Source organism: Eurosta solidaginis, chromosome 2 (assembly GCF_040869045.1).
Source record: "Eurosta solidaginis isolate ZX-2024a chromosome 2, ASM4086904v1, whole genome shotgun sequence".
NCBI classification, from domain to species: Eukaryota; Metazoa; Arthropoda; class Insecta; order Diptera; family Tephritidae; genus Eurosta; species Eurosta solidaginis.
Genome location: NC_090320.1, coordinates 213,531,799 through 213,548,994, shown reverse-complemented (window position 1 = coordinate 213,548,994; position 17,196 = coordinate 213,531,799). Strand labels below are relative to the sequence as shown.

General features: G+C 35.9%; 1 protein-coding gene across 4 annotated transcripts in view; it reads left to right on the top strand.

The window, feature by feature from the left end:
* Positions 1–17,196, top strand: part of Rtnl1 (Reticulon-like1) — a 140,312-nt gene that overhangs the window by 26,437 nt on the left and 96,679 nt on the right. For 2 of the 4 annotated variants that reach the window (XM_067767045.1, XM_067767044.1), the window contains one exon: positions 6,595–6,630. The exons of 1 other annotated variant lie outside the window; for it this stretch is intronic. In XM_067767045.1, the coding sequence (XP_067623146.1) occupies positions 6,595–6,630 (36 nt within the window). Of the gene's footprint in view, positions 1–904; positions 1,073–6,594; positions 6,631–17,196 lie in introns of those variants that run through there. One more of the 4 variants, XM_067767048.1, reaches the window with a different exon arrangement.

Sequence of the window (17,196 nt, the reverse complement as noted above, 5' to 3'; positions counted from 1 at the left end):
CTTAAAATTTATTGGACAGCAACAACAAAATATTAAAAGAGAGTAAAATTTTGCTACCATCTTCTTGGTTTAAAATCGATAAGTTTTAAAAGCATTCAATCTAGTGCATGAGCACATAATCAATTCCGAAAAGAGAGGCATTAACTGGAAGAATTTATTATTCTTATTTTCGGGTTCAAAAACCTTTTGACTTTGTTAGTGGATTTTGCTTTATTTAAGAAATACATATAGGTATGTACTGTGTATCCAAACAAAAATAAGGACAGCGTATGAGCGAAAAGAAAGTCTCCAAAAATAATTGACATTCATTACAAACAGTAAACCAATGCGCAGGCTTTTCCTTGTGCCTTTGTCACGTTTTTAATAGAGCAGGTAGAGCATCGTAGTAGAATTTGACTATAGAAGAAAGGATACAAACGTAGTTAACATTTTCCTTCTGCTGATGTTTTTGTAGTCTAGCTCAGAGTGAAGCAGTGCGGCAATACGAATTGGTGTAACGAAATTGAATAGCGGAGATTTTTTTTCGACATAAAAACCAATTAATAATTGAGGTGATGAAAAAAGTTTGTTACTGCGTTGCTTTTTGAAAAAAGAAAAGTGTACAAATATTCAGTGAAGGGTTAACAAAGCTTTGAAGAAAAGTGTTTATATAAAATAAAAGTAATAAAAGTCAAAACAAAAAAAAAAAAAAAAAAAAATCTATTTGAAAACGCAGACGTAAAATAAGTTGTTTTGCTCGTAATTGACAAAGCAATTGAAAAAAAAAAAAATTTTATTTAAGCATTTTTATACTGCATTCTTTCTGTGTTTTAACTTGTTCTCGTTTCGTTAAACGTGCTACTACAAAATCGGTTGCAATATCTATACTATATATATTATCCACATAAGTATAGCTTCTAAATTACAATAATTTAATGAATTAAAACGTAAAAACGAGTTTGCAGCAGCAGTATTTAAATACTCATCCACAAGCAAAATAAAAAAAATATCAAAATAATGGATTCGAATGGAGAGATCGCACAGAATGGCGTTTACAAGCAACGTCCATTAATTTGCTCGCTTTTAGACCCTAGTAAGTGAAAATTTATTCTACATGACTAACTAGTAAATACATATACATATATCGTACATACATAAATACCTACACAACACTATTTGTACATATATACATACATACCTATGTTTCGGAGTACCTGTATTATATTATGCTTCTTGCTGCACGACTATCTTCCAAAGTATTGCTCCGTGTAATTTTTAGGTTTTATTTTAGGTATAAACATACAAATCTACTTGCATATTTAAACACCTAAATACATTTTACTATTTAGTTTAACCTTCTTTTCTTGAACTAACCTACGCCAAAAAAGGCTCGAGTAAAACAATAAGTACCTGACATCTTAAAGATACGTACCTACATTGGGGTGGGTTAATTTCTATAGTGTTAGCTTGTGCGATATCGTTCTTAGCAGATTCGAATTCCACATAAAATTCAATTACAAAAAGCTCACAAGAATGGTTCTTATAGTGCCCCATATCCTGTGGTCTTTATATGTAACTTCGATTCGAAAGAAATTTCTTTCGGACTTGAAAACAAAAATTGATGTGGTTTAACAGCATTCGATTCGCAAATCCTTTCGAATCAAGTTACAGAATAAAATCCTTGGGCTCTTGAATGCTCACTCAGCAAGCACATCTTTAACCAAAATAGCGCCTTCTCGAAATTGAGTTTTTTCTCATAGAATTTTATGGAGAATCCGAATCTGCTAGATACATATATAACTAAGTCAAGATAATTCGCAAAAATTAGGTTTATAAACTATTCGTGCTTGTACACTGGCGTGTAAAAAAATAGAAGCCAAATTTTTTAAGTGTTATTCTTCTGGTTTTATTTTCGATAATTTTAAAGAAATTGTTTAACAAAAACCAATTTCGAAAATAATTACAGTAAATTTGATGCATCGACCAAAAAAAAATTTTATATAAATTTAATTATATGTACATACATAGTTCAGACTTTGTCAAAAAATTTCAAGATTTTTCTTGTTCATCTAATATCAAAAATCTATAACACTTTTTTGAAAATATCACTTCAAATATAACTTCTGTCCCTGACTGAAGACAGTTAAGGCTTGTGGGCAAACCCCGACAGAGTGTATGCCGGAAAATCGTTCCAATATACCGAAACGAATTCAGTACCAGGTGTTTTTACCCCAACAGCTGTTTGCTTCTTCTTGATTATTTTCCATACAGCGTCTTGTACTGACATAAATCGAAATCAATTAAAATTTTCTTTTGACTTGACATTCTTCTGCACAGCTAATTGGTTGAATTCGCTTTGCCTCCACCTGATATGAAGTCGCCTTGCAAGATACATAAATTGACTCTTTTACTTGAAACGAGATTCTGTAGCAGCTGTAGAGTTACTGCGGAATAAAATTCCCAACAACTGCGAAATAATTATCAAGCCTTCGAGAAATATATATTTCTCAAGTTGATATCCAACATCATTCCCTAATTTTTTTCCAACCTTATAGATCTCAAAATGATATCCAACATTGTTCATCAATGATGATCCAACCTTTAAGAAATTTCGTGAAATTTATAGTTCTTGTGTTGATCCCAACATCATTCTCAAATTGTTCTCCAACCTTAGAGGAATATAAAAAAATTATAGTTCTCAAATCTTTATAGAGCACTTTTCTCCGGTCGATGTTTCACACTGGATATAGAGTTGGGGTGAAGTTGACAATAAAAATGTTTTTCGTGTTTCCAAAGCCAGCGGTTGTTTCATTGTACAGAACTAAACAACCGGTTGATAACATTATTTAAGCGTTATAAATTAAAAATTATCTAAGAAGGTTTTATTTTACTTTAATGGAAGCTCCGCAGTATTGGAATCTAATATTTGAGTCCAATCAGGGAATCACGCTTGAGTACTAGTTGAGAACTATTTTTTCTCAACTTGTTATATAAAAAATTCGTGTTATATAAAAAATGCCCCTTTTGTTGAGAACGCTATAGTTCCCAAGTTCAGTCACTGTTGAGAAACAACAACTTATCAAATTGAGCTCGAGGTTGTATATAGATGTTTTTATTATACGATCTGGTGGGAACTTGAATCCATCTAAGGTATCTTAAGTTTATATTGTTCTACTTTTCCTCATAGTCAGTCTGAAAACTGAGCAGTCCCAGTAGATATATTTACAACTCAACTACCTTACAAACCATCTTTTAAAGAGATCTGAATGTTAAAGATAGATAACTCAAGTATTTGTTTTTAAAATCCTTTAGCTATTTATTTAAGTAATCCAGCAAAATATTCTGTCCGATTTCGGGCAATGCGTTTCCCAAGCGAGCTTTCTTAAAACTTATAAAAAGTTCCTAAAAACATTTCGACTACAATTCAAGATTTTGGAAGCTTTTATCTTCAGAGTGTTATTGCTATTAGATTTGTCTTTCTCTTACCTAGGTTGGCCGGTTGGTTGCTGTGCTGCCTGGGCGCCGAGGCCGGGTTCACTGTACAAAGAGTTTGTTTTTATCGATCCATTTTTTAGTTCAATAAACCTGTTCATCATTTATGGAGCATTTTGATACCTATCTTAGATCGGACAGCACGAAACCGCCCAGAGTCCGGTATCTGATGTTTGCCAGACATTCGCACCAGCAAATGGGTGACATACAACCTTCTTGGCTGCACCTCCTGCACATGCCGTTGAAGGGCATTCCAAATTTTTCTGCGTGTGGCACAAATGACTAGTGTCCCGTAATTGTGACTGTAATACTACATATTTCATACCTAAACAATTTTAGTTAGTCCTCGTGTTATTTTGGTTATAGTCCGGCCAAATTCTTTTGGTAATCCTACATGAGTCCGTACAGTACCAATTTTGAATATCGATTTCCTTGAAATAAAGTGGAACTAAAAACGTATTGAGAGTAGGACTTCCAGCTCTCCGGAGAAGACCCCTGCATCAACACTGCAGCGTGCAGAGGGTATCCTCATCTTGAAGTTCTTGTCAAAGTTCAATGTAGGTGAAATTTAATCTGTTATCCTATCTAAATTGGGTAGCCTTCTTAGAAAACCGCTGTGACCATACTGATTCTCGTTCCAGTATCTAGACTCCCTGAATCTGATGACAGAGGTATTAGTTGAAAGGCGTATGTAGAGTTGCATTACCAGCCGTTTAAGGAAAACATTTAACGCTACTGTTGGACGCAAACTAAGCGCTTCTGTTATCCCTGCATAGGCTGCCGGCTGTACTTTGTTTAGTTTTTTAATGTTGCTTTTCCAGGGCTGGCCACTACACTATCCCATCGTTCAATGACTGCTGTGTAAAGCCACATCGAAAGTTTTGGTCTTAGGCCCCAGTTTCTACTAACTAAGGCGATGTACGCCTTCTCTATTCTTCTTTCGGTATTGAATTTCCAGTTTAGCTGGTTGTCTATTTCGACTCCTAGGCACTTAAACCTAGTTGAGAACGAAAGCCCTGTCCGTTTAGTGAAGATAGGCGAAATTGTGGTATTATCTGTTGCTGAGGAGTATCAGCTCTGTCTTGCTTGGGTCAACATTAAGGCCGCTCGATGCCGCCCGGAGACTACACATTTTTTTCTACATTTAATACATTCAATGCTGATTTCACTCAGACGACTGATTCCATGCCTAATTCCATGTCGGAATCTACTCCTATTCCCACATTCTTGCATCTCGGATTTTGTTTGGAGAAACCTCTATCTCAGATTATTTGCAGAAGCGCCTTAAAATAAAATTTTATTGACCAACCCACATCTTGGAATTTGATTTCAAACGGTCTTTATAGTCAAATTGAGTTCAAGTACGCCTATCTCAGAGTAGTTCTCATAAATGTCCGCTCTCAGCTGAGGATATATGGAATTTACGCTAGGATAGGGAATTTTGAAATAAATTTTGAGATGAGGCGTTCTTAAAATAAACTCTGATATAGGAATTTTTTGAATAAGTTATGACTCAAGCAGTTTCTGAGATATACCGTTCTCGATATGACATCAGAAATAGAGTGATCTGCCTTTCAGCCGTCAATTTATATTCCCAGCACTTTATTATACACTTAGTTGGAGTAACCTGGACTTGAAAGAGGCTATAGACGGCCTGTTAACCTCAAGTACAGATTATCCCACTTTACGCCTGATGAAGAGTACTAGCGTGTGTTCGAAAATACCATACATGTATAGCTCCGAAAATGATGTTCTTTCATCATGAGTTGGAATAATTTTGTAATTATTGAAAAATACCTAGATAATGTCACGTTGTCCCAACGATGTACATAGCCAAGATTTTTTGTTATACCTTGCCAAGTTTGGTTTGTAGGCAAATTAATTTTTACTTTGTGCTGTCTTCAGTGTCATTTCGTTTAATTTCGAAAGTTGGTTCGAATGAATTCAAACTCAAGCAGCAGTTGACAATTTATAATGTCGAAATAGGAAAAGAGTCTGCCAGAGAGCAAATCTACTGCTGAGGTGATATGGAACAAATATTTTCTGCTGAATACCCGGAAACCTGGGCATCACAACAGACATCTGATTGAAGAAGCCTCGCCTCCTAGGAACTTAAAAGGTCATCGCAGTAAGCGTTAAAAAGAAATCCGACACTCAAGAATTCAGTCGTAAGATGAAAAGGAGCATGAAACAGTACTCGGAGACATCCACAAAAAGGCGTCGGACTGCTCTGCCAGGGATTGCCCGGTGAATGCGGTTTTTAAAGACAAATTCCCTTAACTCGCAATTGAGGAAAGCAACTATACTATAATAGTTTAAACTTACTTATCCAGGATTAACCCCGACATACCGAATGAATGTCCCGCTTGTAATATGTCCTCACATGACACCAACCATCTTTACCCTTATATCTCTGGTCCAACCCTGTTGAAACTGCAACGTTCCTCAAACTCCCGTTATATTGATGACAATTAGTGAGTGGTTGGTTGCATCTATTGGATTATGCGAAGCACTGCTACAACAACAATTGCTAAGTTGAATATCTCTCCATTTCGGCTGTCGTTTCGAAAGCGCCCTGTGACAGAATTCGGTTGGAGAACACAATATCTCATTATTTTTTTTCATATCACGTCAAACTGTGTTGTATCAATGTTCAGATAGGACGTTTTAAAACGATTTCTGAAGGAGGGCGTTTTCGAAACGACAGCACAGACAAGGTATTCTCCCACTCCAGTAGTCGAATTAATGTTAAGAAATCCCCTAGCTACATCCTTACCGTATTCATAAGATTTCTTAGTATTTTTTAAACAATTATTTTCTATTTATTTTCTTTTATGCTTTACTTTTGTAAACTGTGATCTTCGACCTATGATATATATGAACTATTCTTATTCTTCACACTTAGGAAAAAAGGTGAGACTTTCTCTTTGAACACCCTGTGGCGGTTACCTTTAAACTGTATCCTTATCTATTAAAAATGTAATCAAAGGTTGGGGTACTTTTGTCGGAAACTTTATTTATGTAAATATATATGTAGCTATGCTGTATAAAATTAGCTATAGTATTTGTTTTACGTTTTAATAACGGCAAATTGTAGTAAACAAATCTATATAACCATTTCAGATGCCTGGTTCAAGCCGGAGCGCTTACATCCTAAAGGTAAGTGACGAAATAAAGTCGTAGATAAGTCTGATTATAAATTTTTGAGTTCCTCAATTGCGAACCCAAGCAAATTTACTGGGCTGTCTACGCTTGGGAATCACGCAGATTGTTGTACATAAAATCTATCACATTTGAATAGGGTCAAATCAAGGACAAAAATCCTAGTTTGAACAAACCCATTTCTAAGAAATTTTAAGTTAAAATCAATTGCTTTCAAAACTAGATCTATCCCTAATTCTGGCAGTACTTATTATATAATAATATTTGTATGACTCATTTATTGTGGATTTTGATAATCTTCTGACATTAATACAATTAAAATTGCTAGATCTACAGTTTACTTCGAACGGCATCTGTAAGGCTGGCTAGCTTATTAGGGCCTCCGAAAACGAGTCTGCTCGTCATCGTATCGTACTCGTAAAAAAACGTCAGATAGCATACGCTTTTGTGTCGCGCTAAGTTTTGGTTTAACCGAACATTACATACTCAGCTGCCAAATCACAGCTTGCAAAACGTTTAAATTACCTTGTATTAGAATTGGGCGCTGCCACGCCCATTGTCCAAAATTTTACTAATTTTCTATTCTGCGTCATAAGGTCAACCCACCTACCAAGCTTCGTCGCTTTTTCCGTGTTTGGTAATGAATTTTCGCACTTTTCGGTTTTTCGAAATTTTCGATATCGAAAAAGTAGGCGTGGTTATAGTCCGATTTCGTTCTTTTTAAATAACGATCTGAGATGAGTATGAACTTATATACTAAATTTCATTAAGATACCTCAAAATTTACTTAAGTTATCGTGTTTACGGACAGACAGACGGACGGACGTGACTAAATTAATTAATTTCGTTTTTAGTCCAGATCATTTTGATATATAGAAGTCTATATCTATCTCGATTAGTTTATGCCGTTATGGGGTGCCGTTATGCGTACAAAATTAATATCCTCTGTCGGCTCTGCTCAGCTGAGTATAAAAACGAATTTGTGTGCGTTCAAAGATGAAAAACGGCAATACCGATTTTAATAATTTGTCTCTGTTATTTCCTATCTGATTCAGGGATAATTTGCGGCAAAAAATTTTGTTTAAAAAACTTATTTTGTTTTGTTGATTTTCCGACAGGGTGGATAATCGATGTATATTGGAACGATGTTCCGTCATCCCTTGTCAAATTTGGTTTCGAGACAAACCAGTTTCGGCGTTGTGCCATAATCACTGTCGATTTTCGTTCTCGTATATGCTAAGAAGTGATATAAATTTAGAATTGTCCTATGCAACCAGTGCTGCCGCTAACATATTTTTCTTCGTACTAAAAATGGACCAAAACGCTTTTGAGAGTACCAAAATAATTGTTTCCGTGTTGTAATCTTAATATATATAAATTTCGTGTCACGTCGTTTGCCCTCGATGGACTCCTAAGCTACTTAACCGATTTCAATCAAATTTGCTTACCTTGTGCAGTTTGATCTAACTTGAAAGATAGGGTAGCATTCCTGTGAAGTTTTTTCCGGGAAGTGGACCGATCTATTCGAAAAAAAATCTATTCACGATTCGATTTGCCTCAAATTTGGTCAGTCAATACATGCATATAATGTTGTATCTGCCGGCTTAGAAATGCTGACCCTGAAATAATAAACGTGAAGATACATCTTTCTATCCTTTTGTTGCCCAAGCAGTTCTCGCGCTGATATTAGCACATTACTCAGGGCCGAAGAATGAACAATCTGCACAGATTTTAACGTACATCTTTCGCTAGCTGATGGTCTTGAAAAAAGCAAAAACGTGATATATATTTAGTAAGTAACGTGAACAAACCGGACTGGTGTCAAACTAGCACAGCTCGCCAGATATCTAAATCGACAGCGCAGAGCTTATAGAACTCTCTGACTGACGACGATTCCTTCACTAGAATCTAGCCAACCGCCCATGCTCCTCAATAGTTGGATTTTTTATATCAAAACGAGCATTTAATAACTTTAAAAAGGCCAACTTACTATCGAGGGCGCTGAGAATTACCAGAGTGCGCTCCGCATTCTGACTGACGTTTAACTTCGGCTACGGCTCGCCTCATACTAGCTGATAAATATCGAAAATATCCTCGAAAAAGCCAACGACTCCAAAACCGTGTGCTCTAATGAAAAACTATGAATGTTAAGAAAACGCTATGACAGTGAGAGATTCCGTTAGCCATCACATATTTTGAACATTTGTCCTTTCGCACTCGTGAAAAATGGAAACAGGCTAGGTTGGCACTACTAGAGCCCGAAAAACACATACAATGAAGGAGATTCTTCCTCAGCCAGTGAACTTTTTACTTCTACATATCGAAACTACTAAAATATATACCCCAAAATCTTTGGCTCGATGTCCGATAGTAGTCGTAGCTTGTATTCGTATGCAACCCTAATTGCCTTTATGGACTCACGACCAGTGAAATCAGTTATAAGATCTGAACTTCCAGCCATATAAAAACGGGATAGAAAACTTGCCTGGGAGATGCGAGTCAATCGTGCCGATCCAGATGTTGGACGGATTGTAGATACTTATGACTTCAAAGGACTTAACCCGGAGAAACACAATGTTTTTCCTGTCTCATTATTACACAAACCATCTTATCCATTGTAACGCTTTTTTTTTTATTATAACAAAAAATGTATCAACACAAATTCTTCATCGCTCTACAATTTGACACATCGTATTATGCCGATCTTTTGTGGATCCCTATTTGTCTGCGAAAGGCCTTAGAAACCGAACGCTTCTTATGATCTGAGTTAAACAAGTAAATAAATTATAAATATATAAACTGACCCAAAATGTTTGCTACTCCTCATCAAAGTTTATGCAAAACAGCAACACTTTCTAACTTTGATTTTTCTTCTCTCCACGTTCGCAACGAATACGGCAACGACCTAGAAACAACTGCGTTTGTCGAGCATGTTGTGAATGGAACAGATTTTTAAAAACGTCATTCGTTGGTAAACGCCTAAAAGTAGACATGTATGTTTTTTTTTTTGAACCCACTTGTACAACGTAATGATGGTGCGGCTTTAACTTAACTATAATATATTTTGGCATACGTAAGCGAAAGTTATACAAATGTTACTAGAGATCAGACATCAACAAAACCGTATTAGAAACCCAGAAAACGGACGATTCCCTGGTTCACAAGAACTAAGAACTGAGTAGCTTCCCGTGGAACTAAAGTATTGAAGCTTGAAACATACCTCAAAACCCGACAGTAATGCAAAATCGAGGAAAAAACTGGCAACAGGAATATGTTATTTAAAAAAATCTTCCGAAATTGAAAATTTTGGGGTCGAGTTTTAAGTAACTATTCGAAAACCTAGATACTCGAAACTTTAAAAACCCTTCTGAAATAAGATGTCACGGATATTTAATTCTTCCACGTGGGTTGGGGATATATATAGATTTAGAGATATAAAGAGATATTTAGCGAATCCATACATAGGTGGTGGAATTTTGCTATCGATTTTTAAGTAAATTTTTATTTAGCTAGACACTTGCAAACTAACACTTACTTCAGGGTACCGCGCCAATGCAACAGAAGAAGAAAAGGTATCCGCTATGTGGCGCTGTAGTCGAAATATTTAAGAAATGTGTACGATATTTGAAATCATGGGATTGGCTTCTAAGTAACTTTCCGGTGAGTTGAAGACATTTTAAATTTCAGATGAGGTTCAGGGGTTAAATTTTTAGAAAATTTCCCAGAGCACCGAGACAATTCAACAAAGGGGAAAAATGAAAATGGGACAAAAAATGTTTGTTTATATAAAAAAATCAAAAAACAGCGAAAAGTGTGTCCTTAAGCACAGATTTAATGTCGATAAATTTCGATTTTGAAATCTTACTATAGACATTGCAAACAAGTTATCAGAAATAAAAAGAATGCAAAAACCAAACTCAGGTAAACAATTACTTAAAGTCCATCTAAATTGGAAATTTCAGAAATGGTATTTGCCACCCTTTTATTGGTTCAGTCGTAGGTGGTTCTGAAATAATGGGTTCAGCCTTTGATTAATTAACATAAATACATTTGGCTCAGACTTCAGTGGTGTTGGTACAAGTACATATGACTACGAACTGCCCCGCTCTGCATCTGATCATATCCAGTTCGTGAAACAGTCGCTTTGTGGGACTGTCGCCCACATTCACTGCAAGGTACGTACATATTGTAACAAATTCTGCGAAATTCCGCTAATTTTAAAACTTCTGCTATAACGTTCGAATCGCTGAACTGTCGAATAAATAACTCCAATATTCAGTATTGAAAAATGGTCTTTATTTAGACTACTTTGGGAGTAGTACTTCATAATTATACTACACAACTAATAGCGTGTTTAAATTAAAACTGATTAGTTATTCCTCAGCTTGCGTTGCTTTTATACTCTCTGTTGCCTCGTTCGCATATTTCTCCTAACGTCTATTCTTCTCACGAACATGTATCGCATACTTGGTTATTTAGCTATATGCGTGTGTATGTGTGAGTAACTCCTGCTCTTAGCTGATAACATGTGTGTATGTGAGATATCTCTTCACTTCGAGCTGCTGGTTATGTGTGTGGAATATTCTTCGTTGCCTTGCACATGCGTGGCTGCTTGCTTTAATGTGTACATGTAGATAAGTGTGGTTGCTTGTTGTTTTTGTTGTTGTGATTATTTATTAACAGTATAGTGATGCTAATATTCGCCACAATATAGCTTAGACTTAAGTACTGTTTGTAAAAGTGTGGCTACCAACTAACTGTCCCGCTCGACATCCGGATGGCACCAGTTGGGAGGTAGTCATTAAATCTATAGTGCGAAAATGTACCTTTGCGTTACTGTCTCCCACTTGCTATGCAGGGTACTGTAAGTATTGTACGTTTTGTTGAACTACCAGCTCACATTTTACTTTCTTTTGTACTATGCTCTTATATATTTTGGATTTCCTTTGTACTCAAACATACATATGCACATACTTTTTTACGCTTTTGGAAATCAATTTATTAAGTGACATGACTTTGGTACGTGGAGGTTCGTTCCGTTTTACGCCGTTCTTATGTCTTATCAATGCCAGCTTACTAAAGCTCAATTTAACGACATTAGAAGCAAATTTCAATTGACGCTTTAAATAATATACAATGAGTGCAATCGATTTGAATTGCTTAGGTCATTCGATGATTATCTTTTTTATTGTTCTACACTATTTTTACTTAACTAAGCTGGGTTTAGCCTTAGTACCCGTACGTTAATAGCAAAGCGATCTCTTTCCACGGCCGCTGTTTCAACGAAAGTCATACTGTCGTTTTTTGTGGTGTAGAAATATGCACCTGAAACTATAGAACACATTTTTAGTAACTGCTAATGTTCGGATGTAATACCTTCCGAACTTTTCATGAAAGTTAGCGAGAATTTTCAGATTAGTGCACAATTCAAATGTTACATGGCTACAGATGACAGGCAAGGAAGGTGAAAAGTAGGTATGGCGGTGACCGAGGCAAGCCAATGATGTATTCGCTGTAATCCGAGGGCGTATTCGCACTTGTGCCTCGGCAGCATCTAAAGGTAGGCTCATCTTTTCGGAAAGTAATTTTAGCCTATTAATCCATTATCGCCTAAGTGTACTCAATAGCAAATATGTAGATTTTGCAAGATATTCTAAATTAGGCTACGACCCGATGTGTAGCCTTGTCTTCGGATCCTCTAAGTTATATCGCTTGAGAATTAAAATTTTAAGAAACTTAAGAGCTGAAAAGGCTCCTACTTAGAGAGCATCTCGCTGATATGCTTTCCTTTTCAGCTGAACGTACATACAACTTTATAGAAGAAATATTTTGCCAAAATCGTTACCACCCTGCAAAAATCGCGAGTACTCCATGCATGCATGTATGGAGTACTCGCTATGGACCAACCGAGTGCTCCAAAATTAACCACAATTCATACAAAAAATATGGTCCAATTAACATTGCGATGTCCTAGGACTGGACTCCAGCTCCGCATTACATCAGAGTAATCCATGGAGTACCCACAGTCCAAAAAACATCGTGTAGTGATTACAATCGTTAAAAACTAGCAATGATCCGCTTACAATATGTTCGTGTAGAAACATGAGTTGGTCCATTGCTGCATTACAGTGGAGTATAATGGTAAGTACTCCAGTGGACCATATGATCCAACGATTTTTGCAGGGCACAATAAAACACACAACATCAATCGAGCTTAATCGAGCGAAGAGCTTGCAGTTCAACTGCTTGTAAATAAAAACTGCATGTTTTTATAGCTTTCATGAAAATGGTATATAGTGTTATATAGGGTTACCAGATGCCCGAGATATGAATCGTTGACACTTCCAACAAAAAAGGTAATCAAATTTCAATAGTAAAAATTTTGACCAAGTTTAACCTTCTAAACGCAGTCGAAGACGGGCAATCGCACCCAGACAACTGCAAAAAATTTATAAAGGGTAGGGGAATGTAAATAATTTAACAATTCGCACAAATTATTCTCAGATAATTATTTATACATTCTTTTTTCTTACTTCTAATTTCAAGACTCTGGTGCTCTTTTTCTGTCAGCACTTCCCGACATATTTCTGGGAATTGCTCATTTGTTTTCAAAAGTTCAGCATTCTCAAGAAGGGCTAAACTTTTTTGGAATTCGAGACATGTAAAATCTGAAAAATTAACTTCATTCGAAGAATGTGCCCAACATTTTCAACACTCAAACGATTTCTTTCTTTTGTCGAAAATTCTTTCGCAGTTCGCATTGTGACATGGTATCGAGTAGAAAAATTGAGCAATTCTGAGCACTTCCGAATATCCTTCGAGATCTTTAATAGCTGAACACAACGCAGCCATTTTGGCGCTTGCAGATTTTTGTGTAAAAAAATCGTGATCATCGTCCATGGATTCCAAAAATTTTCTCAAATTTACTATTTGATCACGTAACAAAGAATCATTGATGGTTACTTTTTTTCAAGCAAATAAAAGAAGCATGGTTCTACTTTACTATATTGCAAGTCGTGATCTGTTTTGAAATCCAACCATTTAAAAACTCTGAATTCCGAAAATCCTGACGACGAAAGTTTCAGATATTCTAATGTTTCACAATAAACAATATCGGGTTTTGCCAAAAATTCGTCGCAAGCATGGTCCCTTCCATCTTTTCTTAATTGTGCCAAATTCGTCCTTACAGCTAATGGAATAAAACTCGATTTTTGTCGTTCATCCACTTTTGATAGGAGACCATCGTAAAGTGAAATTATATCTAAAATGCTATCGTAAAAGAGGGGATATTTACAGTACAAGCGGGGACGCTGGGACAAATCGTCGAAATCGGGGACAAATCCCCGAAAGTGGCGACATCTGGCAACCATAATGGTATAGCAAGTTTGTTACGAATCTCAAACTTGTAAGTACTTAAAGAAGTGGAGTTAGATCCACCAATAAGTATATCGAAATGATTAGGATGACGAGTTGAGTTGATTAAACCATGTCCGTCTATCTGTCTGTTTGAACGCAAACTAATTCCTCAATTTTTGAGATATTTTGATGAAATTTGGTGAGTTAGTATATTTGAGTGTCCGATTGGTCATTTGTCGGAACCGACAGGATCGGGCCACTATAGCATATATGCCCCATACAACCGATTTTTCGAAAAGAGGTTTTATGTCATTAATTCCACATTTTAATAGCTAGAAGATTGAAATCTCACAGAATGATAGCATATAATATATATATATATATGTATATATATATCCCATACAACCGATTGCTCAGATAAGAGGTTTAACCTAATTTCTTCCTCATTTTGACAGTTAGCAGCTTGAAGTTTCACAACATGCTTACATATAAGGCATACGTTGTTGTACATCGGTAAGATTGGTCATATATATATGTAATATACATATATCCCATACAATTGACTTTCAGATTTTATGAATTTTTGAAATCTCAACACATTATTATTCAGCTCCATTCCAAAAGGTATGGCACAGCTGAAGACAGTTCCGTCCTTACTTGTTAAACGGTTTTATTTAGCTTGAGTTGACAGCCAGGCTGCATGCACGGCCGTTGTGAACGAATTTTGTAATTGAAATTTAAGTAACTTCCCGATAAGCTGCAAGCTTGAAACTTGGAATATAGTTCAGAACCCGATGACAATGCAATAATAAGAAAAAAATCGCCGCCAGGTGGCGCAAGGATCGATATATTCGCAAAATTCGCATTTGTGGTCCGATTTGGCTCATATTTGGAACACATTATACATGCAAGAATAGAAATCGACCTGTAAAAAAAATCGCCACTAGGTGGTGCATGGATCGAGATATTCACAAAAATCGTATTTGTGGTCCGATTTGGTTCATGCTTGGAACACATAATACATACAAGAATAGAAAGCGACCTATCAAAAAAATCGCCGCTAGGTGGCGCAAGGATCGAGATATTCACAAAAATCGTATTTGTGGTCCGATTTGATTTGGTCCATATTTGAAACACATAATACATACATGAATAGAAAGCGACCTATGATGCCCGATTTGGCTCATATTTGGAACAAATATTGCATACAGTCCGGTAGAAGAGACATCAAAATATTTTGGAGTTGGAGGAGGGACAAGCATACGTGGCGCAGAGTCGAGTAAAGTCTTTGGAAGGATTATGTATTGAGGACTTAGATTGTAACAAATTGTCAGGAAGGAGTCCTTGTAATAATGAGTCACTAAATGAACTAAATAGAATGAGAAATAACAGGCAATTAAATAAAGACTAAAAACTTGAATATAAAATAATAAAAAAAAAAATTTTGAAGTTAAACGGTTTTATTGAAAACAATACTTACATGAAGTAATAATAATGCGAAAAGCTAGAAAATAATTAGGTAGGTCCTAGGTACTAGTCATCACACTCCTTATCAATCTATGACGTTGATCAGACAAATAAAAGCGTTGGACGCGTCATATTTCTATTGATAGCCGTAAGTAAAACGAACTGAACCTTAATCAGGTTATGCTACGCCTAACATTTTTAGAAATTTCACGCGCCCAACGCTTTTATTTAATTGTCTGATCAACGCCATAGATTGATAAGGAGTGTGATGACTAGTACCTAGGACCTACCTAATTATATTCTAGCTTTTCGCATTATTATTACTTCATGTAAGTATTGTTTTCAATAAAACCGTTTAACTTCAAAATTTTTTTTTAATTATTTTATTTTTAAATGAAATTTGCACTTCAGAACTTGCAAATAATAAAATATGTAACAAGTTCAATGAACCACAATTTGTATTGCTTCAGCGATACAAACATAAAGGCGTGCCTTTTCAGTAGTTCTCCATATGAAAATTGCTTCCGTTGGCGTCAGTTTCTTCTCAGAACGAAAACTCTGCGATATCCTTTCTGTGGCATTTCATGAATTTTTCATTAGGCTTCGCCGTTTAATTGAAGTAACCGACAGAAATGAATATCAAATGATATACAACACCAGCACCCCTATATTTAGTACAACAAACACACCTTGGAAACTTAATCTTTAGTATACATAAATATGGAGATGGATATGTAATGAAAAACAATTCCTGAGTAGCAGATAAGGCGTATTAACGTATGTGGTCTGTTTGTGCTGGTATTTCAATGCAACTACCTACATATACTTACATAGAAATAAAACTAAGTGGATATTAAAAGGCTGGAAAATAGTGCTGAGAAATGAATGAAACCTTTCCAACAAATACAAACTCCACATTTGCTGCGAATATGCCCAAACACCATTGCAAAGACTTCAGAGGTCCCAAGTGTATAATTAGGTTAGATCCACTTTGGAACGATTCCCTTCCATATCAATTTTAGTTTGGAGACAAACGTGTTTCGGGAGTGTACACACAGGTGTTAGAAGAACAATGAGACTGAACTGGCGTGGTTCCGCCCAGGATTAGATGAAGAAAATTTAAGAGTTTTTCAAGACGTAAAACAAAAGCCGTTGAAGAGATCATAATGATATTTGCCATGGAGGTTGTCCCTACTGTTATATATACACTTTAGGAAAATTAACAAAATCAGTCGGCCACCATGTCAAGATAAAACAAAATCTATATTGAAATTTTGAAAAATGCGATGCATTACCAAAATCCAATAAAGTGATGAAACAAAAAGAGGAAGCAAATTTAAGAGTTTTGCAAGCCATAAATCAAGAGCCATATGAAAATTGAAGTTTTTCATAGAGGACATCCTTGCCATTAAATATATGTATACTAAGTTAAAGCTTACAAAATCGGATGGCGACCACGCCTTTTTGCAATATTTGAAACTGCGTTAGGCGGTGGCATAGGATTGAGAGTAAATGTGATAAGTAGCAAAGACTTTATGTCGTACACGCGAACGGGCATTTTAATTTGATGTGGTGAAAGGTTGTGATCATATCCTTTAATTTAATGCAAGTAATTCTGGTGTCGTTGTTATTGTTCTATTTTCAATTTTTTAAAATAAGCGTGGTCAGCCCTTTTTCGGGAAATCTCTATAAACAATATTAGTGCCATTAATCCAATAAAAATCTACCAATCCTATCCAA